The 25,591-nt window shown below is 44.7% G+C and overlaps 1 protein-coding gene across 5 annotated transcripts in view; it reads left to right on the forward strand.

Moving 5' to 3' along the window:
- ttyh2 (tweety family member 2) overlaps positions 1 to 25,568 on the forward strand; it is a 30,963-nt gene extending 5,395 nt beyond the window's left edge. The window contains exons 2-15 of one of the 5 annotated variants that reach the window (XM_058066619.1): positions 3,346 to 3,521; positions 6,229 to 6,340; positions 10,925 to 11,151; positions 12,007 to 12,102; positions 12,680 to 12,752; positions 14,474 to 14,543; positions 14,616 to 14,671; positions 16,520 to 16,612; positions 16,683 to 16,775; positions 16,831 to 16,973; positions 17,887 to 18,069; positions 18,132 to 18,210; positions 24,322 to 24,348; positions 24,595 to 25,568. In XM_058066619.1, the coding sequence (XP_057922602.1) occupies positions 3,346 to 3,521; positions 6,229 to 6,340; positions 10,925 to 11,151; positions 12,007 to 12,102; positions 12,680 to 12,752; positions 14,474 to 14,543; positions 14,616 to 14,671; positions 16,520 to 16,612; positions 16,683 to 16,775; positions 16,831 to 16,973; positions 17,887 to 18,069; positions 18,132 to 18,210; positions 24,322 to 24,348; positions 24,595 to 24,675 (1,509 nt within the window). In that variant the 3' untranslated portion in view covers positions 24,676 to 25,568. The remainder of the gene's footprint in view (positions 1 to 3,345; positions 3,522 to 6,228; positions 6,341 to 10,924; positions 11,152 to 12,006; positions 12,103 to 12,679; positions 12,753 to 14,473; positions 14,544 to 14,615; positions 14,672 to 16,519; positions 16,613 to 16,682; positions 16,776 to 16,830; positions 16,974 to 17,886; positions 18,070 to 18,131; positions 18,211 to 24,321; positions 24,349 to 24,594) is intronic. The other 4 variants (XM_058066620.1, XM_058066621.1, XM_058066623.1 and 1 more) reach the window with 4 other exon arrangements.
- Positions 25,569 to 25,591: the final 23 nt, after the last annotated feature.

Below are 25,591 nucleotides of genomic sequence, written 5' to 3' on the forward strand. Positions count from 1 at the left end.
GACCATTCAATTTGAATCTAGATACACACATCTAGATACACACAAGTGATATGTTTCAAAAAGTTTCAAAAATTTTAGGTGATTTCATTCAACAGTTATAGCGGGAGTTACATCCCGTCGTTTCTGTTGCAGTTTTTCGGACTGTCTTGACCGTGATGGTGACATTGATGGTGTTGATGAGGTTATGATATTGATGAGGTTGATGGGGTTGATGAGGTTATGATATTGATGAGGTTGATGGTTTGATGGGGTTGATGGCATTGATGAGGTTGATGGCGTTGTTGGGGTTGATGACGTTGATAGGGTTGATGACGTTGATAGGGTTGATGGCGTTGATAGGGTTGATGGTGTTGATGGCGTTGATGGTGTCACGCCCTGTGTGGGTTCCTAAGTGACAGTTTGGGTTTGAGTTTACGGTCTGGGCTTTGGTTTCCTTTTGGCACGCTCTTATTTTGTGTTTGACTTCCTGTTTTTCCTTGTCTGCCTCTGTTGGCTTAGTTACCCACACCTGTCCCTAATTTGAGTGTCTATTTAGTTCAGGTGTGTGCGTCTCCCTTTGTGGGATTATTATCATTTGTCCTTCTGCTACCTGAGTTACCTTTTTCTTGCTGCCGTATTTATTGCAAAGAATAAATATTTTTACCTGCATTCGGTCCTGCTCTCTGCATCCTGGGGTCGCACCGCAACACAGACATGCCGCTTCGTGACAGATGGCACTGATGAGGTTGATGACATTGATGAGATTTGATGGGGTTGATGGCATTGATGCTGTTGAATTTTGCCCATCATTCCCAATCCTTATGTGAAATATAAACACATATTTCTTTACCATTTTTGTGCATTATAACACAAGAAAAGGAGTTAATATGAGCTAGCTTACAATGCATTGGGATACACCTATTTCTAATATGAAGTCCATCCATCCATTTTCTATGCCGCTTATCCTCACTAGGGTCGTGGGTGTATGCTGGAACCTATCCCAGCTGTCTTCGGGTGAGAGGCGGGGTACACCCTGGACTGGTGGCCAGCCAATCACAGGGCACATATAGACAAACAACCAGTCCCACCCACATTCATACCTATGGACAATTTGGAGTGGCCAATGAAGCTAACATGTTTTTGGAATGGGGGAAGAAAGCGGAGTAGCTGGAGAAAAGCTACTCATGCACGGGGAGAACATGCAAACTGCACATAGAGATGCCAAAGTGGAGAATCCAACCCAGATCTTCCCATCTCCTGATAGTATGGCCAGCATGCTTAACACTCTACCACCGTGCGGCGACTATGAAGCCCTCTAAAAAAAACCTCTACCAAGGTTGCATGGTTTGATATTCATGCTGTGATCATGCATTAACACGCACACTGATGATTACATGTAATACTGACAGTATCTTGCCATATTTGGATGATATGAAACACTAGCCAAACTTCTTTCCGAGGCGGATTGATACACATACTTATGCTAGTTCCGTCAACGACAACAGCGGTGACCACACTTAGGATGTCTGGTCTCCTTGGGATGGCTGTGTCTTCCAGCACAAGACGTGTGTTCCAGTCCTCAGGTCAAAAATGCTGACACAAACCAGCATCTTGTTGAGTCTTGGTAGCCAAGTGGAGAGCTAGCTATCTATTCTTCCGTCTGTGGATGATGCTGAGATGAGAGGCCAGGTGCGAGGTGCGTAGTATCAAGATTGCCAGCTCCAACCTGGCCTATTCTTAGCACAGGCAGGAGTGCACAGTGGTAAACCCGTCACACTCGTCACCAAAACCTCACAGATTTAACTGAGTGTCAGGCACATTTCAATGCAACCAGCAACCACTACTTAATGTAAGGGCCTTAACCAGCATGTACATTTTTGTATTCATTGTCCCATCACATCTGATGTCAGATCAAAGAAGTCATGCATGATGGGAACTCAACTTGACAGCAGTTACACTCGATACCAAAAAGTGACTAGTGAGAAACGAGACTTTAGGAGCTGTTGAGGGATACAATAACCATACACAATAAAAAGCAGCACGGTTTAGAGTGGTTAGTGCACAGGTCACACAGCTAGGAGACCTGCCTCTCGCCTGCAGACAGCTGGGATAGGCTCCAGCACGCCCGTGACCCTGGTGAGGATAAGCGGTAGAAAATGAATGAATAAATGAATAAAAAGCACAAAAACATCAACATATGCTAATTAGATGATGATCTAGCAGTATGGTAGAAAACGTGGATGTATCCGACAAACACAAACAGGACTCATCAGTACGAGCCAGAAGGATGCCTGGCTGACAGGCGCAGCATCTTTTTACTCTCCACCGTTTGCTAGCAGTAAGCTGTGAAACTAGCACAAATGTCTTCATTGCCACTGAGGAAAGTTTTGGAGCCTTTCATTCACTTCATGCAAAGTAGCTTTTACCTGCGTGCAACAAACTCACACATGGTTTAGCATGTTAGCATGATGTAACATAAGCATGTCTTGTCTTCAATGATACTCTTTGTTCCATTAAAGGGGACCTACTATTCTCATTTTCCACCCTTGAGTTGTGGTCTCATATAGAGGAGCTACACACAATAACCCATACAGAAAACTTGTTTCAGAATCTGCACCTATTCCAGCTGTATTTACTTTGATTTGTGCTTTCTGCCAAAACACTCTATTTTAATTTATTTGACCCACGGCCCGCCTCTGGGCACGCCCATTCTGCTGTGATTGGTCACATGCCCAAAGTGCTTTCTACCTAAGAACCATAAGTCCGCCCCTCTGTGACACCAAAAAGGAACACTTTTACCACGTCTTTTCAAACCAAGCGTTTTGAGCCATCCCATATATTCTTCATTCATTCATTCATTCATTTTCTACCGCTTTTCCTCACGAGGGTCGCGGGGGGTGCTGGAGCCTATCCCAGCTGTCTTCGGGCGTAAGGCGGGGTACACCCTGGACTGGTCGCCAGCCAATCACAGGGCACATATAGACAAACAACCATTCACACTCACATTCATACCTATGGACAATTTGGAGTGGCCAATTAACCTAGCATGTTTTTGGAATGTGGGAGGAAACCGGAGTACCCGGAGAAAATCCACGCATGCACGGGGAGAACATGCAAACTCCACACAGAGATGCCCGAGGGTGGGATTGAACCCTGGTCTCCTAGCTGTGAGGTCTGTGCGCTAACCCCTAGACCACCGTGCCGCCCATATATTCTTGTTTCACTTTAAGTTTAAGCTTGGGCCATCAAGTGCGGATCTTGCAAGATGAGCGTTTACCATGAAATGTTCTTTAGGGGTGACTGGGTGTATTGAATGTGATATTTACTGTATATATGTATTAAATAGAGTTATGTTGTACTGCACAGTCACTGCTGTTCGTGTGCTGCATGGCGGCGGCGGCGCTCGGCGTGAACCTTCTGTGTCTGGCCGTCTACCTCGGCTGCCTCTGCTGCCGCCGCAAGGACGAGGAGGATGAGGACAGCAAGAAGCCCACGTCCTGCTGCGTCACCTGGTCGGCCGTTAGCGCTGGCCTGGTCACATGGTAAGAAAGTGTGCTCATTCTCAGCCGCTAACAAATGAAAACAGCAGTTAGCTCCTAGAGTTGCACAACAACTACCATAGTGATGTTTGTCAAACTTTGTAAATAATGTTGAAAAAGGTTTGAATGAATATTGATTTGTGTTTAAATTAGCCTTAATGAACCAGGAAGTAGCATGCTCGCTAATGGAAAGGCTGGCAAACATAAACACAGTGCTCACAAAATGTGCTGGATAAAGGTTGGTTTGGCATAGCATAGCATCACAGCATAGCATCACCACATAGCATAGCATCATGTCTCCTCCTTCGTTCAGGAGAATTGTGGCTGCCAGTTTGGGTGAAAATGTAAATATTTAATAAATCTGTCCGAGTCCATCCAGTTTAGCTAACAGCCACTTTGTCCGTCTGCTGCTTAGTGAGCGTTTTGTTTTCCAAATTTTCCATCTTCCCTGCGCTTTGTGGTTCCTGGCGTGACAGCTGCTCCAATCTGTGATGCTCTTTCTGTGAGGATGATGCTGCAGGAGGAGTGGGGGGGGGGGGGGGGGGGGGGGTGGCACCGGTGGCATATAAAAAATACATATTGCTTCCTTGTCATCATCTTTTCCTTCCCACTTGAATTCTTTGCTTTTTCTCTCCATATTTGACACGGTAAAGCGTCTTTAAGCACAATGTGGGTTAGCAACATTTAGCACAACATGGTTAGAATGACATGGTTAGCATTTTTTAGCATGACATGGGTAACATCTTTGAGCATAACATGGTTAGCATAATTTAGCACAACATTTTTAGCATTTTTTTTAGCACAACATGGTCAGTGTCATTTACTATGACACGGTTCGCATCTTAGCATGACATGGGTAGCATACTTAAGCACGCCATGGTTAGTATGACATGGTTAGCATCTTTTAGCACAACATCTTTTAGCAGAATTCAACACAACATTATTAGCTTTATTTAGTCCAACATGGTCAGCATCATTTATTATGACATGGTTAGCATCTTTTAGCACAACATGTTTAGTACGTCACGGTTAGCATCTTTTAGCAGAATTTAACACAACATTATTAGCTTTATTTAGTACAACATGGTCAGCATCATTTATTATGACATGGTTAGCATCTTTTAGCACAACAGGGTTAGTAGTACATGGTTAGCATCTTTTAGCACAACATGGTTAGTAGTACATGGTTAGCATCTTTTAGCACGACATGGTTAGTATGACATGGTTAGCATCTTTTAGCAGAACATGGTTAGCATCTTTTAGCAGAACATGGTTGGCATTTTGTAGTACAACAAGGTTAGCATCTTTTAGCATGACATGTTTAGTATGACACGGTTTGCATCTTTTAGCACAACATGGTTAGCATGACATGGTTTGCATAATTTAGCAGGACATGCTTAGCATCTTTTAGCATAAAGCAGGAAAGGAAGAAAGATGAATGTATGTGTACGTGCAGGAAATGAGAACATGTTCCAATTTGTTTGTCTGAATTGTTTCATCATGACTGCTCACTCTATCCGCTCTGCAAACCTTTTTATTTATTTATGTCATGTCTTTAACCCCCTACACCCACCCCACCCGCACCCAGCTTTTCGCTGCATGTTTCCCCCAGGCGCTATGTTCAAACCTACTGTGTGTGAGCTAGCTTTAGCTGCAGGCTAAATGCTAATGAGAATGAGAGTGAATACTGTAATAGTGAATACTTGTAACCGGTGGTGTTTGACTCTCTGCGTTGTGACTGAAGAGTGACGACACCCACAGGGTTTACTCACATCCGATGGAAATACAACAAATATGTTCCAGTCAAAATGTGTCTGAATAACATGTCCGTAGACAGATAAAGTTTTAAACTGAACACACACGAACAAAAGGGAAGTAGAAAGGAGTGGCCTAAACTTGTGTTGTACTAATTACAGCAGTAGGGGGCTACACAGTGAAGTTTTTAGCGTTCCACATTAATATGACAATACAAACACATCAGGTATTACTTAAAACATAGACATTTGTGTAATGATAACATTAACATTATACATTATATATACATTATACATTATAACATTATATACAGTATTTACAATGACATGACCCTGTTACATACTGTCTCCATCACACAGCTTGACAATATTTCATAAGCAATATCATATTTCATACTGTGTCAAACTTCCACATGCATAAGTTAAACCGCATAATTTAGCATGTTGCAATGTCTTCCATATTATCGATGAGAATGAATGTGGTGGTTATATGACATCAAATGGAGTAGGTACTGACTGTATACAGTTATGCTAGCATGGCGCTAACAACACATATGTTTGCACCAAGTACCGTTCCCTGTCTTTATGATTGTCCCTCAAAAGTTCCAGAAAAAGCAGCAATAGTGCTTGTCCAGCAGATAAGATGAAGTCTTGATTTTCTTTATTTCATTTTTAATGAAAAAAGTATTTTGTATAGTAGTTAGCATCTTTGAGTTGTATACTGACTACTGGTCCTCACCTGGGGATCCTTTCAGATTCAGGTGGATGGAATTGTGCTGTGAATGAGGAATATAGTATGATCAGAAGACATAAAAGCTATGAGGCTGTATGGAATATTAATCTAGGATCAATCATTAGTGCAGCTCACTTAATTCTTCGCAGTTTTTAAACACAAATGTTGATGTGTTCATGCAAATGACTGTTGTGACCTGGTTGCCTGCCTTCCGTCTGTGCAGCGTGGCAGTGGGTGTGGGTTTCTATGGCAACAGCGAGACCAACGACGGCGTGTACCAGCTGACCTACTCCCTGTACAACGCCAACAACACGCTGGGCGGCGTGGACAGCCTGGTAGGTAAAACACAAGCAGCCTTGGACTGTTGACTTAACAACCGCTAGCCTTAGTGAGTTTGCTAGTTAGTTGGTCTGTTATAGGGTAGAAGAACTTCTCACCTTCAGTAAGTCTGTGTATGAAAACTTGCCGGGTGTCCAACAGCTATCATTGACGGCTGCTGAGTACCGTTTGTTACTTTTTCTTGAACCTGGTAAGACCAAGAAAGAAGTAGGAATTGTGTATTCAGACCGGAATAACGCATCATTGGAATGATGTTTATGTTTTCAGGGAGCTAAAGTCCCACCTCATGATCGCTGCTCCTTCATGGCTAGCTGTTTGGTGAACAAGGCACGGTTTCACACCAGTATTCATTTCATATTGTCGTATTCCTCCACTATCAAATTCTACTCTTCATTTCTGCCATGAGCAGCTAACCGCTTGAGGGGATGGGGGGCTGGAGCTGACTCTTGACCAATCGGAACAGAGTAGGCGTGGTCTCCGGGGGTCTTATAATCTCCCAGTAGCTCCTAACCACTTTGAAATAGCTCTTCAAGGATTTATTCATTTAATATCAATACCTACATATACCGACACAATTAGAAAGTGAGTCCGGCAGTAGCCTGGAGGTACTCCGTAGCGCTTAGAAGTGTGACCAATCACAGCAGAGTGGGCATGCCTGGGGGCAGGTCGTGGGTGGAATAAATGAAAACCGAGCATTTTCCAGATCCAAGAAAATCTAGCTGGAATAGGTGCAGATTCTGGAAGACCTAGGAAGTTTTCTGTGCAGGTTATGATGTGTAGCTGCTCTAGGAGTCCACAACTCAAATAATAATAAAAGGGCCCAACATGATCATCATGGGTCCCCTTTAATGCCTGGCTGCTTCCTGCTCAGCTCTTTGTTTGTGTTTATATCGTTTTCTCTTTCAGTTGTGGGGGAGATGATGATGACAGTGGCATTCGAACACCAATACAAGAAATCCAGTTTGTTGGCTTTGACAAGCTGTGACTGGCTGTTGTGTGCTTAGCGTATATGCTAAAAACATACAGTATACTTCAAAATAAAATAAGAGCTTTTGTACACTTGAAGATAAAGAAGAAGAGGTCCTGTGTTCCAGCTCCTGTGTTGGTTGAACCACATCAGCCACATATATGGGATGTTTTATGAAAAGTGTGAGTAATATTCAATAAATACACCAGAGATGAGTTCGTAGATTGTCCAGCTGCACCAAGCTAGGACCCTGGGGATGCTGCTCAGGAAATAGGTGTTCATGGAGATGTCTATGCTGCTAAGTGAGCTTTTGCCTGGTGGCTCCTTGAGAAGAGCAATGAGGAGCAGGACGCCACATTCCTGACGCAGAGTAGAGCGATGACGCGTGGGTGATGCATCGCGGCTTCAAGCGCGAGATGGAATGTAAAGAGTCGGGCATGGAAAGGAACATCCGACTAATGAGGCGAGATGCTGCTGCTGCTGATGACTGAATTCCACAGATGATCTTTCTGCCTCTGCCTCTGCCTGATGCACTTGCTAGATCACTGAAACTCCACTCAGATGCTTCTATTTCTGGAGATAGACGTCAGCTGCTGGCTTTTCTCTTGTCACTTCTTTTAGTAGGATTCTGGAACAATAAAACCAAACCAGTATGGACGGGACCAAGATGGAAGCTACTGGATTGTTTGAAAGCCTCCTATGATGCAAAAGGGACTTTTTAATGATGTTCATGATGTAATGATGTCATCCCTAGTGTAAGCTTTAAGCATAGCATGCTAACAGGCTAATTAGTTCTTATTCTAAACTTTCAAAGGAGTGGGGAAGAAGAGCAAAGTAAGTCGCCAAAAACTTCCACATGGAATGGGAGGATAACCTCGTTCACTTCATCATGCCATAGCTGACTTCATGCGGTGTTCAGCTAATGCTCTGCTTCTCAGTTATTTTCCGTCATGGCCCCCCCACTACCCCAAGGGACGGAAATGTTTCCACGCCCCCCAGAAGTCTTCCCAGAAGAGTGGAAGTTGGACAGTGGAGACCACCTCCATGGTTTTGTCCATCCAGGGTAGCAACACAGGACCAGACAGCACAGCTTGTCAACAGTCCTGAGAGACCAGCCACTGCGTCATTGGATGTGACCTTCTCTATTTGGGGAATCTCATGCTAGCTGCTTTCCTGGAGGGAGTGCATGGCAAACATGCATCTATAGACTGCCAAGGAGTCCACTTCTTAAGCAGGACAAAGAGTCCAGTGTGCCGCAGTCCCACCACCCCCCTCTGACCCAGCAAGCAGAGGAAACAAAATGAAAATGAATTCCTGGCTTCTGATTGGCAGAGCAAGATGTGCAAATGAAGAATGGAGGCCTCACCGGCCTTTGGAGCTTTTGTGGACTTGCCATTGCGGGAAGACCCTGATTGGCCACAGTCTGGAAGTTATGCTGATCATGTGTTGATGAAGGAAAAAGATGGAGCCTGGCCAAACAGGATGTTGTTAAGATGCTCGAAAGGGACCAAAGAAGCAGGAATAAGAATTCCATTGTTTGGAGAAGGTTGGCAGAAAGCACGGCCCGGTGGACTGGTGGTCTGGGCCCATGTTGGGGACACTTTGCATAATCCAGCATCTACATGTAAGTGTTTTCTACGTTCCTGCAAGGTTCCTGCGCTCACTATCCTGAACCCCTTGGATGGATGATCTTCTTCAGCTGCCTTCATTTTCATCTTTTGGTGAAGCCGACGCCCACTTCCTGATGTTCACCAGCCAGCCGTGAAGATAGTTGCTGTTTCTGGGGTGAACAAGAGGCCGAGTTTGTGTTCCCTTTCACGCTGCGGTTTCCACATTAATCTTGAATGAGCTTTACCGTCAAGAGGACGTTCCCCGTTAGGCTGCGTGATGTTCTCTGATTGTTTCTTCTTGAGATAAAAATGGAGGAGTAAAAATTGCTTTGCGCCCAGCCTCCCACAGCCAACTATTGCTGCTGGAGGCTGAGGCTCTTTCTTGTCTGACCCCATGACTGATGATATCATCATCGTGCATGTGTGAGCAGATAAAAATGTGTTCCTTATCATGGTGAGAATAAAATGATGTGTGAAATATGGAGTCATCTTGTCACAGTCTGAATCTATCCATGCCAGTGGTCGGTTCACCTTGATGTTTAACTATTCTACTATCTTTGTCAACACATTTTGCCTGGCTCCACTGTCTCTCTGGCGGCAGCTAACCGGCTCGCTTTAGCTATGTGCCTCGTCCTTGTTCCACGCACTCCAAAAGTGACATTTTTTCTTTAAAATAATAAAGCAATGCGGTTCATCGGAAGCTGGTTTTTGACCCACAAGGAAGCTAGGATGGCTGTAACGTTCATGTGCTAACTTACTTTCTAAAAGTATCACTGAACAACTTTGCTCTCTTATAATAATGTTCCAATCCAATCCACTTTATTTATATAGCACATTTTATAAACAGAGTTTCCAAAGTGCTGCACAGACGAGTAAAAATAAAAAGTAATAATCCAAAACTAAAAGAGCATTTAAGAAATAAAATAATAAAATAGATATTAAAATATTAAAAACAAGAAACAAAGCAATAAAAGTATAAAAAATAGAACCAATTACAATAAAAACAAAGAACTAAAAGACACAGGACCATACGACTCACTCTGAGTTAAAAGCCAGAGAATAAAAGTGGGTTTTAAGACGAGACTTAAAGCTTTCGATATTGGGGGCCTTTTTTACTTGGGAGGGCAGAGAGTTCCATAGTTTGGGGCCGACCACAGAAAAGGCTCGGTCCCCCCTGGTCTTAAGTCTCGTCTTGGGCACCACAAGTTGGAGCTGGCCCTCGGACCTCAGTGACCGAGCTGGAGAGTAAACTTGGATGAGGTCCGAGATGTATTTGGGGGCCAGCCCATTCAACGCCTTAAAAACAAACAATAAAATCTTAAAATCAATCCTAAAACGAACAGGCAACCAATGAAGGGAGGCCAGAATTGGGGTGATGTGCTCCCCCTTTTTGGTTCCTGTTAAAAGCCGTGCCGCAGAGTTCTGGACTAACTGTAAGCGGGAGAGAGACTTTTGGCTAATTCCAGAGTAAAGTGCATTACAGTAGTCCAGACGTGATGAAATAAAAGCGTGCATGACTTGCTCAAACTGTTGCAAAGATAAAAAAGATTTAATTTTAGATAAAAGCCGAAGATGATAAAAACAGGATTTTATAACTGCATTAATTTGTTTGTTGAGTTTAAAATCACTGTCTATTATGACGCCAAGGCTGGTGGCTGAGTTGAACATTAAGACGTAGTGTATGCACCAGCGGACCAGCGTTCATGGTGATTGGGCTGAGCAACATTACGTTACAGCAGGTGGTTTTGTAGAGCACACTGAGGTCTGGGAGAACGGTCCCCCCAGGGTCTCTCTCATTTGCTTTTGGAAAAAATGCCAGATTTTGCCTGGGTTTTGGTATCACATTGCACATAGTAAAGTCATGGCTTTATCCGTCCACTAAATGGAGTGGCCAAACAAAGCAATCTTCTATATGCCTCGTATGATGGAAAGGTGTTCGGTAGCTGGAGGCATGTGGAGGCACTGAGAGCGCTAACCGTGTCATGTGTGTCTTGCGTGGGGAGCTGCAGGTGACCACCACCATGGGCAGCATGAAGAGCGGTCTGCATCAGCACCTGGCCAGACTGGACGAGATCTTCGCCACACGTGGCGACTACGTTCAGACCCTGCAGTTCATGCAGCAGATGGCCGACAACATCATCAAGCAGCTTCTCGGCCTGCCGGACTGGGCGCGGGCAGACATGGACCTGGCGTCAGTGGCCGACCTCACAGCGAGTGTGGAGTACTACAGGTGAGGAGCACCACACCTTCTTTCGTCTTGTTGCCAGGTGAGACACACCGAAATTTGAAGAATACTAAAGTTGCCTACAAGCAGGAACTTGTAGCATGCACCACAATATCCAGGGCGCTATCACTGCATGTAAAAATAACTTTGCACTAAAGCAGGCTTCACTGTACGTCTTAAAATACCTCTATGTTTGATCATTGACTTTTTCTTCAGCAAATATGCTAAGCTAGCGTGATGTTCCTGTTAAAATGTGGGTGTAATGTTACCTACCCTAATGCTGCTGAATGTGATACTACCTTTACTGCATCTGTCATCTACTCCCTGGGTACACACTTACACCGTACCCAAGTACATAATAGCACTTCTTGGGTTAGCATTAGCATTAAAGGTCCACACACAAAATAGATGTCAGTTCCAGCATGAAAATTATGTAGAAAAACAAGAGCTTACAGGGTGTGTGCATTAGTGTGTGTGTGTGTGTAATGTGCCTGGTCTTTCCCAGCCTGAAAGATGGTTCTGTCTTTACAACGGCCTGCCAGGATGAAATGTGCGGGTATGAGAAGCAGTGAAGTTATGGGTTGTGCGTCCATGAGGAGTGCTTGGTGTGTTATGATTGGATGAAGCATATGTGACACCAACATACACCCGTTTGGGTCAGTTGGACTAGTAGTGGGGACGTGTCGATGAGGGTGGAAATAAGACAGTGGAGCACAATGGAGGACATCAATGATGTAAAGGGATGCTAAAGGAAGGAATAGTTAGGAGCGAGGAAGGTACCAAGCTGTGCTATGTGTATGGGTCTGTGGTGGGGTGGCGAGGCCCTGTGAGTCGGACTGTAAGTTTGTTGCTGTGTTCCAGGTGGCTGGCCTACCTGCTGCTCCTCATCCTGGACCTGATCATCTGCCTGCTGGCTTGTCTGGGACTCGCCAAGCAGTCTCGCTGGCTTCTCACCACGTACGTCCTCACCTCTTTCAATTGCATGCCCGAAATACAATGATACATCTAGATCTTCATACTGTACATAGATATGTACATAGATACATGATACATAGATACATCCTTCCATGTATCCATCCACCCATCCAACTATCCATCCCTCCACCCATCCATCCATCCATCCATCCACCAATCCACGATGGTGTCCCCCTGCTTTGCTCAGCTTGACCTACTAACAACAACACGCCACCCTGCTGCAACCGTGTTTTGTCAAGCATGTCTGCTGTCCCTGGGGGGGCCAAGAGAGGCGAGGCAGGGTGGACTATCAGGACTATTAGTGCAGACCTGCCAACATGTATGAATTTCTTGTTGTCAGCAACCACTTTAAATATGCTTGAATGCTTCACTGCTCTCCATTGTCTCTGCTTTCACTCTGTACAGTACAGATCAATAAATAGATATTATCACTTTCTCGATAGTATTTCTAATCAGGGGGGTCCGAAAACATGCCTACCCCCCCCGTGGGTCCATGACCATTGAGAACCAATGGTCTAGTTGGATGAACTTTAACCTTTGAACCCTCCTCCCTCCCCAGGATGATGCTGTGTGGGGTGCTCACCCTGATCCTCAGCTGGGCGTCACTTGGAGCTGAACTGGCCACTGCTGTGGTGAGTTTTTACACGGCTTCATTTCGCCCCCCGCCATTACATCATTCCTCTTACTGTCCTCTTACTGTCCTGTGCACAACAAAAGGACAATTCCACCTGTGTCCCAAAGTTTATATCATTTAATCAGTCAGTTCAATATGGCAATGAAGATGATGACACATGACATTCCTCCATAGTTGTGTACATAGCCATAGTAATATGTCAGTCAAATGTCTACATGGCCTTTATTATACACGCGCATGATGTATTACATCCAGTTAACATTTGCTAGCAAGCAGTGCACATGAATATAGAAGAAATGAAAATGATGATGTTAAAGACAATGAAGTCAAGGCAACATGAAAAGGCTTTGAGCAATGCATGGACACCTTTTCCAATCCATCATGAAATAGTAGTTTCACAGATGGAAGTATTGAAAACACATTTCTATAGCAGAGCTCAGGAAGCCAAGAAAAGCCATCAGTGGAGTCTTTTCTAGCCGCTACGAGTCAACACATAACTTTTGGTGGAGATACAGTCACATGAGCTCTAACATAGTGCATCCATGATCCCAATAAGAAAGATGAAAGTTGCACCTCCGTATACAGTTGCAGACATCTCTTCACCACTTTGCTTGGGGGGCACCAGCAAATCAGCAGGGGAGCCTCATGTCAGCTGACTGATATATGGTATGGTTCATGCCCTGGACCCAAACCACCTCGTAGCTTGTGTTGGAGGTAATGGCCACGCTGCCAATGTAGGTGCTAACGCTAGCATAGCTGTGTCATGCTACAGCGCTAACACTGCACTCACAAGGACCTCAAACAATGACCTCAAACAATGCACAATGCACAAAACAATGATGTTTGCTAAATACAAGGATGAAGAGTCTTGAACCAGTCATGATGTGCTATATATATATCACTATATTGACACTATGGTACCCATTATGTCATTGGATGCTCATATCACCTTGTACTTTGGTACAAGGTACATTATTAAAAAAAAAAAAAACTTAAACTGTATTATGGAAAGCAGGAAGTGAACAAATGTAACAGTTACTGATTGTAAAAGTACCAGATGGAGGGGTAGGATTTAATAAGCTTTGCTTCTTCCTACTCCTTTTGGACATGTGGAACTGTGAACTGATTATGTGATGCACTCAATTGTAATCTGATGCATGTTCAAATGAAATAAAACCATTACCATTACCATTTCATTTCAAAACAAGCATCATGCTAAGTTAGCATAGTCACTGAAGAAAAAGATTACAGATATTTGGCAAAACACCAGCGTTTATTTTAATAAGTGTAGCGAAGCCTGTTGTTTGTTGTTTTTTTATAAAGCCATTTTCGGAAGCTGTGAGCACACCCCTGCTGACTGATGGCTGAAGCTAAAATCCAGGAGGCGGACCGGTCTAGCTGGGGGCGAATTAGAGGTGCCACCATGTCCATGAAGGGAGGGGGTTTTCCTTCATGTCATCATGGAAAGTTGCACCTTCTCTCCAAAGTGAAACAAAGAAAGGGAGGAGAAGATGTAGCTGCTAAACGTGTGCTCCGATGATAGCACACCATTGATATGGCACGTTTGCATGACGGAGGTGTAAAGATGCTCCATATGAGGTTTTCAGCCTTTGTGGGTTGAGCTCTCAGAGATGAGATAAAGATGTTCTTCCTCCGCTTGGCCACAGAGTGCTTCTGAAATATTGATATCACACGTTGCTTTCTCTCTCTTATTTTCAGGGCACCAGTGACTTCTGTGTGGCACCTGACAAGTACATCATGAGCCAAGTCAAAGGTGTCGTGGGCACAGGTGTGGCATTTGTGCGCGTTCACAACGCTGAATAAACGCCCAGCACGTTCCTAATGTTGTGTCTGCTTGCAGATATCCTGCATTACTACATTTACTGCAACCACACCCTCTCCAATCCTTACCAGCAGGTAGGAACACATACAAATATTACAATAAATAATAATATACACAGCTATACTCTGACTTCATGCACTCAACCTCATATTACATATACTGTATATACCTATACCTATTATATACATGATACCTAATATTGTGGACAGTAGTCTTTTTTTGCATGTTTGTCACACTTCAATGTTTCAGATCAAACTAATGTAAATATTAGTCAATGACATCACAACTCAACACATGCACTTTTCAAATGAAACATTTTATGATGAAAGGACAGAAAAAGATCCAAAGCTACATGGTCCTTCTGTTCCAAAACATGGAACAGAGGTGAACCTTGCCAGGACTAGCCGGCCAAACAAAATGACCCCAAGAGCACAGCCACAACTCACCTGAGAGGTCACAAAAGACCCCACAACAACATCTAAAGAAGTGCAGGTCCCACTTGCCTCACTTAAGGTCAGTGTTCATGACTCCACCATAAGAACACTGGGCAATAACCAGTTTCTAGACCAAAAGCACAGCTGACGAAAAAGAACATTCAGGCTGGTAAAACATGTTGATGATCGCCAAGACCTTTGGGAAAATACTTGGGAACGTTTTGGAAGGTGTGTGTCCCATTCCATCTGGCATTGAAAAAGTAGGGTCAGATGTCAGATGTGGTTGTAGTGTGATGGTCCAGGGCAACTTTGCTCGTCCAGCAGGACCATGATCCAAAACACAGCAGCGAGTCCACCAAAGCACATGATGACTTTGTGGCAGCCTAGTCCAAGTCCTGAGCTGAATCCTATTGGGTTGCTGGAAAAGCCTCCAATGTGTCTGAATGACAACAATCCTTCCACAGCACTGGAAGAGAGTTATCACCAAGGCTTCATTGCAGTTGTTGCTGCTAAGGGGGGCTCAAGCACTTATTGGCTTTAGGGAGTACCTTTCACACAGGGACATGGAGCTTTGGAAAAGGGTCATCAAGTGTTGAGACGCCATGACTAATATTTATTTCTTTGGTGATCTGAAACATTTGAGTGTGACAAATATGTTAAGGATAATAAATCTGGAGGGAGGCAAGCACTCCCCCACCACTGTGTATAAAAACATGACCGTGCCCCCCCCCCCACCCCCACTGTGAAATATGGAGGCCATTGTCATCTCCAGGCGAGGTTGTGCTTGTTGAGGCCATCTTTAGGCCAATGTTACCCCCTGTTGGTAAACATGTAGACCTACAACATCCATAATGACACCAAACCACATGTTACAGTGATTTATTGTTGTTTCATCTTCCCTCGTAGACATCTTTTCATTTTTGATGCTTTTTCATTTTTTCAATGCTTTCACTGCAAAGCAGGACTGGCAATAAATCCCAAATAAATCAAATATTGACCAGGAAGTGACTGCTTTGAAGCTTAAAAAATGCATGAATAAAAATATACTATAACAACACATGATGTGTGTTTAGCATTTTGATATATGTAATTAAACATGATTAAAAACAAAAATCCCTAAAATACAATGTTTTCCTAATGTACCAATAATAAATAGAGATAAGAATTATAGTATATCATATTAATACTAAAATTGTCATTTTTTACATGAATTATACTTTTTCAATGACATGCTAATTACAATTACACGCTAATTACTACTTTAGTAATAATTCAAATACTTTTCCATGTAATTTATTCCAATAATTAAAAAGAATAAGAATGACAAAGATACTATATATAATCGGTATATGTATTTGTACTGTATATGTACATGTAGTATTTACTATTTACTACATAGCACATGTGCATGTATAGTAATATTTTGTGTGATTGTTGTATGATTGTTTTGATTGATAAAAGTCAAGGTAATCCATTCCTTGTTTGCAGCCTCTCACGCTTTTCCAGAGGTCTCTGACCACCATGCAGATCCAGATCCAAGGTCTGCTGCAGTTCGCCGTGCCGCTCTTCCCTACGGCGGAGGTAAAGTATGACACATTTGCTGTCTGACCATGCCGCCATCCTCATCACCGGTGTGGTGTCTTCCGTGCAGAGAGACCTCCTGGGCATCCAACGCCTTCTCAACACGTCAGAGGCCAGCCTGCACCAGCTGACTGCTCTGCTGGACTGCAGGGGACTCAACAAGGTGAGGTCGCGACTACACAACACATCAACACACATGCCAACTCTCCTTTGTGCAGGACTACCTGGACGCTATGGTGGGCGTGTGCTACGACGGCGTGGAGGGCGTGCTCTACCTATGCCTCTTCTCTATTTTGGCGGCATGCGCCTTCACCGTCATGCTGTGTGCCGTCCCCAAAGCCTGGACACAAATAGCTAGCAGGTCCGTTTGGTGTCAGCTTTCATCATTGCCACCTTCTAGAAATAGGTCTTCATCAGAAAAGTACAAAACAAAAAGATTAGGTTAGGGCTTCCAAGGTTTTGGTATGGATACTAGGTTAGGGGTTACTAGGTGAGGTCTTACTAGGTTAGGGTTAGTAGTTTCGGGGTTGCTAGGTTTGGGTTCGGCCTTGCCAGGTTAGGGTTAGTAGTTTAGGGGTTGCTAGGTTTGGGTTAGGCCTTACCAGGTTAGGGTTAGTAGTTTAGGGGTTACTAGGTTTGGGGTTACTAGCTTTGGGTTAGGGGTTACTAGATTAGGCCTTACTAGGGTAGGTTTAGTAGTTTAGGGGATACTAGATTTGGTTTAGGGGTTACTAGGTTAGGTCTTACTAGGTTAGGGTTAGTAGATTAGGGGTTACCAGGTTTGAGGTTACTAGGTTAGGCCTTACTAGTTGAGAGTAAGTAGTTTAGGGGTGACTAGTTTTGGGGTTAATAGATTTGGGTCAGGGATTACTAGGTTAGGGTTAGTAGTTAGGGGTTACTTGGTGAGGCCTTACTAGGTTAGTGTTGGTATATTAGGGGTTACTAGGTTTGGGGTTACCAGGTTTGGGTAAGGGGTTACTAGGTTAGGGCTAGTAGTTTAGGGGTTACTAGGTTTGGGTTAGGCGTTACTAGGTTGGGGTTAGTAGTTTAGGGGTTACAAGGTTTGGGTTAGCGGTTACTAGGTTAGGTCTTACTAGGTTTGGGTTATAAGTGACTAGCTTAGGGGTTACTAGGTTGGGGGTTACTAGGTTAGGTCCTACAAGGTTTGGGTTAGGGGTGACTAGATTAGGGTTATGACGTTGGAGGACCAGCACGACCAGCTTGTGAGAACAAGAAGAATCCATTAAAAGCCTCTCATATCCATCCGTCCTCAGGGAGCAGGACTACGACGACATCGATGATGAGGACCCCTTCAACCCACGGCGGAACGGAATGGCCTCACAGAACCAGAACCAGACTAACATGCACAGCTTGTGCAGCTACAGCAGCAGCATGGGCAGCCAAAACAGCCTCCAGCCTCCCCCGCCCCTCTCTAGCACACCCATGGGCGACTACACGTATGGATTGATTGACCAATGTTAAAAATGTTCTTCTTCATTCCTCTTCTTTGTCTCTTCAGGAACCAGCATGCCCTGTTTGGAGGGAACCCTCGTTATGAGAACGTGCCTCTGATTGGACGAGGCTCGCCCCCACCCTCGGTAGGTCCAGCCCCTTGTGTGACCCCCACCCTGAGGCACAAATGAAGCATAAAGAAACCAGCCATCAACATTTAGGCCAGCGCTCCAGGATTTAACAGTAGGGCTGCACAGCAGCCGAGTGGTTAGGAGCTAGGAGACCTTTGTTCAATTCCACTCTCGGCCATCTCTGTGTGGAGTTTGCATGTTCTCCCCGTGCATGTGTGCATTTTCTCCAGGGACTCCGGCTTCCTCCTACATTCCAAAAACATGCTAGGTTAATTGGTGACATAGGTATGAATGTGAGTGTGAATGGTTGTTTGTCTATATGTGCTATATATTATATCATGTGCTATATATATATATATATATATATTGGCTGGCCACCAGTCCAGGGTGTACCCCGCCTCTCGCCTGAAGACAGCTGGGATAGGCTCCAGCACCCCCCCACGACCCTCGTGAGGATAAGCTGTAGAAAATGAATTAATTAATGATATACAGTATATACATCAGGATATATACTGTATATATGTATACTGTATATTAGGGATGTTCCGATCAGACTTTTATTCTGCCAATACCAATCCTGATCATCCATGTGTGAAAAGCAGGTTTTCCCACCTCTGCTGGGCCCTCCAGCCGCATCCTTTGCCTTCTGAACCACAGATGCAATTGACTCCCCCTTTTGTGGCTGGAGAAAATGCCAGCGGTCACTGCTGAAATCAGCACCTTTCAAGTGCGGCACAAATGCTCACTCATCAGGGTCCACACGAGCTATGTATTGGACAGCCGAACTGGGGAAGTGCAGAGACAAATGTGCACCCACCACTGACTCAGAAGTGGTTGCAGGGTCACACGTCATCCATAGTCCGATGCAGCCCTGCACACAACAAAATTCCTCCTTCACTTAAAGTGCTACATAGTGTCTGCATGCTCCCAAATCTGTACTGAGGCGGTAGTCATTCCCAAAATTTTGCCACACACTTGTAAGTACAGTGCCCGCCCACAAATGGCACACTAATCTAAAGCTTGGTGAAACATTTTTGAGGCACATTTTGTGCAAAAGAGTGCAAAACTTCTATTACTCTCACAAAGACAGGGAGTCCCACACACGGCAGTTATACTTATACTGGATGTTACGGGGGGGCTGAGCTGAATCGGCGGTGGGGATCGGCGTTTTAAAGCAAGTATCAACCAATATCGATACCGTGCCTCTGAATAAACTCCTCATGTGAATAATTTGTTTAGGATATGTGGCACAACCCACACTGTTGTAATTTGGTCCAGTGCACCAGTATGCACAGCCAATTTGGTAATTTGGTAGACTGGGCTGCCCCGAGTTGGGCGTGGCGGCGCACCAGGGGAGGTTGCCACATTTTCACAGTGGCACAGTGACAATTTTGTGGCAAAACAGCGTGCCAAAGGTGTGCTGAAAGTTCGCCAGCTCCAGCCTGGTCTATTCTCGACACAGGCAAAGCACACCCATGTGACCTGGGATCACAGGGGGTTGTGGGTCTTTCCACAATCAGACCCCTTCCCCTAGACAACCCAGCTGGGCTTGAGGTCCTGGCACGACCTTACATGCCACTCCTCTCCCCTCTTGATCCACAGCCACCTCAACACTCTATGCTGCCTGGATTGGCCCACAAAACCATCCCACTTCGATGGACTGCTATCCTGCCCGTGAACCGTCGTTCCAGCACTCCTCCACCAGTTCTTCATACTTTTTCCTCTTTCTTTTATGGGTCTCCTCCATTCTGTCCTCTGATTACTTGCCTAGATGCTGTTGAAGTGAGGACGATGTCTCAGGGATGTTGCATTGACTGCTACTGGGAACTTCAGCTCCCCAGATCAACGTTTAGGCTCCCTGCTGCCACATTCCCACCATCTGACTGGCCTGCTTCTCTACTCCGCACCTCCTCAATGATCAGCGACCTCTTCGCTTTCCCCTTTGCCTTGTCATAGCGAGATGTTCTACCGCTACCAAGTCCAGCTCTCCCTTGTGCCACTGTGCCCACTAGCACCCTCTGCTGTAGCCTTGACTCTGCTGTGCCCACAGCTCTCCACTATGTCCCGTCCAGATCTCAATCCCAGCTTGGGCAACCTTTGAGTCACTGGAATCCCAGTATTAAAGCAGCTCCCTGGCTCGAGTCACCATGAACACCTCACACAGGCTGCTGATGGCAAGCTTCAGCTTGTTGTTCTGCCCATATAAAGCAATGCTGCTCAGGCTTCGCCGCAGTCCCAACCACCTGTGGAGGAACCTTCTGACCCTTGTCTCAAAGATTTCCACTGCTGAAATGGGGACTAGGTAGACTAAGAGGAGCCAGAGGATCTGAGGGAGAATGCCGTGCTGGTAAATCCAGGCCTTGAACTTGCCACGGAGGCCAGACTTAGCAGCTAGCCAGGTCTCTAGGTTGGTTGCACGTGTGGAGGCTACGTCTCTCAGGCTGCAGTTGAAAACCTTTCCCAGTGAGTGACGGTATTTTGGTTTTCCATATTCTGGAGGAGACTCTCAGGCTGAAGATCTCACCTGGATCTCCTTCTACCCAGGTTCCTTCCTGTCGAAATCCAAAGCTGGTAAGGAAGGATCAATCAAGGACCTGCACGGGCCCAGGTCTTGTCATCTGATTTCATCGCTGTAGGTCTCCCTGATGGTATTCGACCTCAGCTTTGGAGCAGTCAAGCTGACCACTGTGCTTCTGATCTAGTAGCTAGCACCTAGCACCTCTCCCTCTTCCTGTGCCACTCGGCCCTCTTCAGGGTCATGAGCTTCTTGCGGATTATACTGCGAAATTATGCAAAAGAAATCCCTTTTCTTCTTCACTGGCCGCCTTGAACTGACGCCTCAAGCTTTTGAGCTCCTGTCTGTCCTGATGGATCTTACGAGATCTGTTGTTCATGGTGTAAGGGAGCACCGCTCTTCGCTTGTCCTATACCGAACCTCTCTGCAGTCAGGCTGATGATGATCATGGTCTTGGTCGTAAGGCATCTTTAGCTTCCCCTTTGGCACTTGTTTCCAGGATTGTGTCAGCGACATTATCGAACTGGAGCTACCCAACGATATTCTGATGTTCTGTGTGCATCCATTGCTTGTGTCACCGAGAGGGTCTGTCATTTAATTAGGGAAGTAGGTGAGATTGTATTGTGAGATTGAAGTTCTTGGTGTCAACAATCCAGAACAATGGAGATTGTGAAAAGGAGATGAAGAAGTGTGTCCAGGCAGGATGGAACGGGTGGAGAAAAGTGTCAGGCGTGATGTGTGATAGAAGAGTTTCAGCTAAAATGAAAGGAAAGGCATACAAAACTGTGGTGAGACCAGCCATGTTGTTTGGTCTAGAGTCAGTGCCACTGAGGAAAAGACAGGAAGCAGAACTGGAGGTGGCAGAGATGAGGATGCTGAGGTTCTCATTGGGAGTGACCAGGATGCATAGGATCGGGTAGGAGTACATCAGAGGGACATTACATATTAGAGATAAAGTCATTTATCGGCCAGACTGAGATGGTTGGGAAATGTCCAGAGGAGAGATGGTGAATATAGTGGTAGAAGGATGCTGCCAGGTAGGAGGCTGAGAGGAAGACCAAAGAGGAGGTTTATGGATGTAGTGAAGGAGGACATAAGGGTAGTTGGTGTGAGAGAGATGCAGAAGACAGGGTTGGATGGAGGAGATTGGTTAACTGTGGTGACCCCTGAATTCCATCTAAAGAAGAGAAAGAAGATGAAGGTGAGATTGTGCTTGAACAAAAGTCTTGCTGCATCCCAAGATTATGTACAATAGAAATTATATTTTCCTTTGAAAACATTCTATAAAAAATTCAACATGAAGTCAGGGTGCCAGGGTAAGAACAGTTAATGTTATATTTGACTCCCATGAGCTTAGAGGGCTCCATCCATTCGTCCCAGCAATGGCGCTAATAAGTAATTGATGAAATCATCTGTAAGGCAAAGAAAGCAGTCTTGCAGGACCCCCGGACTTCATGAAGATTCCAAGCCTCCTCCTTCATCTAACCCCAAACATGCTCAATTATGTTCATGTGTTCATGGCTCTGGACACCAAGAAAACCAAGGAGATCACTGTCAACTTCAGGAAGCTCAGCACCGACCCAGCCCCCCCCCCCCATCAATGGCAAGTGTGTGGAGAGGGTCCACACCTTCCGGTTTCTTGGCGTCCTCATCAACACCTCGGCGATGATCAAGAAGGCTCAGCAGATGATTCACCGCCTGAGAGTCCTTAAAGTATACAACCTGACCCCACTGAGATCCATTGAGAGCCTCCTGACCTACTGCATCACAGTGTGGTATGGCAGCTGCACCATGGTAGACAGGGAGAGGCTCCAGAGTGTGGTAAAGGCAGCCCAGAAGATCATCGGCTGTCCTCCCCTGTCCCTGATGGACATTTACACCTCCCCCCGCTGCCTCAGCAGAGCAAAAAGTATCATCAACGCCACTTCCCACCCTGGGTCTGACCTGTTACCTTTGACCTGCTGCCCTCAGAGAGGCGCTACTGGTGCATCACAACCAAAACAAACATACTCAACAGTTTCTTCCCAAGCTCATCAAAGTTATACACAATATTCATTCGTCTTACCAAAGCACCCTGACTTTGTGTTCTGATGTTTCTGTTGCATGATAGCGTTTTCAAAGGAAAATATCATTACTACCGTGCATTCATTTCATATGCGACATGACTTTTGTCCAGGTACAATCTGACTTTTCTGCCCTAATTCAATTATAAAATACAATAAATGATACAATACTTTATTTTGATATAAAAACATAATTTAGAGGTGGTTGCCATTCAAGTAAGCAACCAAATAACCAAATTGTTTTTTCCTACAGCTTGGATAAGACTTTTGTCAGGCACTGTATACGTATATATATATACATATATATATATATGTGTGTGTGTGTGTATATATATACATAGGGGTAGGGCCGAATGGTATTCATAACGGCATGAATAGTGACTTTTTTTTAGGAATAATGAATTGGAACTGGGCTGGTGTTCAGCAGTCGGGGTGGGGACAGAGCGACACAGAGCAGTCTGCCTGCCCCTCCGAGCAATGGAGGAGACTCAACTTAGTTAACTTTGTAAACATACTACCTTTCTCCTCAGCTGGGTTTCACGTGCTGTTTTCAACTATCAGTAATAGCGGAGTTTGACCGGGAGATGATCGCATTTAGTTGCTGTTTACTTCTAGGGCTCTGTTAGCATTAGCTCGCTAACGACAGTGTAATGTTCACATTGGCTTTAAACGGTTAAGCAACTAAGGCTTGGGAACTTGTGTAGAATTGGATGCACTTCTGGGTGGTATTTGGTACCTTTAAGTTAGTGTGGGGGGGTTCATGTTGACAATGATATTGTAATGGTTAAAGGTTATGGTTATGGATGTCATTATTATTTTTTCCTTATTCATAGGTGGATTTATAAGAAAACAAAACATCAGTAAATGTATTCATAATTTTTATTATTGTAATTATTATTTGTATTTTTATTTTATTGCATTTATTTTGATACAAATACAGGCTGCGTTGCACACTCCTAATATATACATACATAGTATATCGTTGTTTGTTTCTTTTAGCTTTTTCCTTAGAGTGGCCATAGCAAGTCTTTTTGATCCGCATACTGATTTTTGGCCTGAGCCCTTTATAGTCCTGATGCCCTTCCTGACGAATACCAATGATGCTTACGAGTGGAGATTCGAACCTGAGGCATCCGCTCCAAAGTCCAGCGCGCTAACCACTACACCTCGGCGGGCTCATACTTACATATATACTACAGCTGTAAATCAATTCAAATATTTAATCATAAGTAATCACGTGTTAACTAGTTAACTCATAATGAGCTGCATTGAATGGCAGACTAAATGGCCAGGAGCAGTGCTCTAAGTCTCTAAGCCGGGAAGGAGGTTGCATCTGGACGCCACACGCTGGTCGTTCAGGGGCAGAGGCAGCAACGCTGCTTCAGTCTTTGCTTCTTCTTGTCAGCTGCTGCAACGTTTCTTTCATTTCTTGTCTAAAGTGCTGCAATCCATGCTTGCTGCGTTTTGGCTAACTTTCATTTTCTTTGGTTTGTTTTGCTTGTTTGTTCGTCATTTCTATCTCTCTTTGATTTCTGTCAACTTTTGGAGGTATACACTCAGCAGTATAGAAGCAGAGTAAGTCTTTTTTTTCTTGACTAAAAACGCTTCCCATCCTCAGCTTGCTTTTCTCTGCATGGCCACCAGAGGGCGCTGTGGTGTAGTAGCCTTGTCTTAGTGCTTGTCTGTGCTGATAGGTTTACCTATGAAGAATGTTTTAAAGGGCATGCAGTCATCATTGAAATATTCTAAGAAACTTCCCTTAATGCTCTTCTTTCTGATGAAGTCTTACTTTCGTCGTGCTCTTCTCCCCCCTCCTGGCAGTACTCCCCCAGCATGAGGGCCACCTACCTGTCCATGACCGACCAGCAGAGCCGCCACTTTGGGAACGACTTTCAAGCATAGACATTTTATTTGAAGCTTTCTTTCTTCAGGGACATTGTCTTCCAAGTGTAGATGTCACATGACCACTCTCAGGTCAAAGGTGAGCAAAGACTGTGTAGAATGGAAAGAATGGCCCAAAGTGTGATTCCATGACACAACATCCTACTAAATCTTTTCTTATGAGATTCTATATCATTTTGTACTAAAGGACAGCTTCTGTTAGCATGACTTTATTGGTTCACTCATTTCTATTTTTCTGCACACACTGAACTGCTGTCAAATACTTGGACAGCCGCTTAGCTGTGTTATGTTTTCGATATTTGTTTTGTTCCCAACCACAAGGTGCCATTTTTCACCTCCTTATGAGTCTCTGCTGCTCTTCTAACCAGCATGAAGATATTCAGGTAACAGCATCATTCTGCTCATCAGCACAACCCTGTTCTATGGTCGTATCCCCACTGGGGCGGGGCATGCTGGAGGCTATCCTAGCTGTCTTGGTATCAGCATAATCATATTCCCAAATCATGCAGTGGGGTTGTTTGAGCATGAGTGGGGGGGCACAGGCACCGAGGGTGGTCGTTCATTCTGTGTGGGACCTGAAAGATCTGGGCTCCGTTTGTGAGTTAAATAAATGAATTTTACGTATCAATGTTATCTTCTTCTATTATTCCGTACATTGCTGGAGATTGTAGTTCATATTTCTTCAGCAGGGGTCAGCAAAGCTGAAAAAAAAAGTTTATGGGCCGTTCAAGTGATTGTGAAAAATAAGTACTTTTCATGTGTCGTGATGTTTTATTTATTTCTACATGTTTGGCATCACAGGTGTGCCTAATATTCTGGCCCGTGCTCGTGAATTAAAAAGTACGTCACCGTTGTTTACCGAGTCCGAGTCTCCAGGGGCGACGTCGCGTCCACTGAGACGCATGCACGCATGCGC

This window comes from Doryrhamphus excisus, chromosome 3 (genome assembly GCF_030265055.1).
Source record: "Doryrhamphus excisus isolate RoL2022-K1 chromosome 3, RoL_Dexc_1.0, whole genome shotgun sequence".
NCBI classification, from domain to species: domain Eukaryota; kingdom Metazoa; phylum Chordata; class Actinopteri; order Syngnathiformes; family Syngnathidae; genus Doryrhamphus; species Doryrhamphus excisus.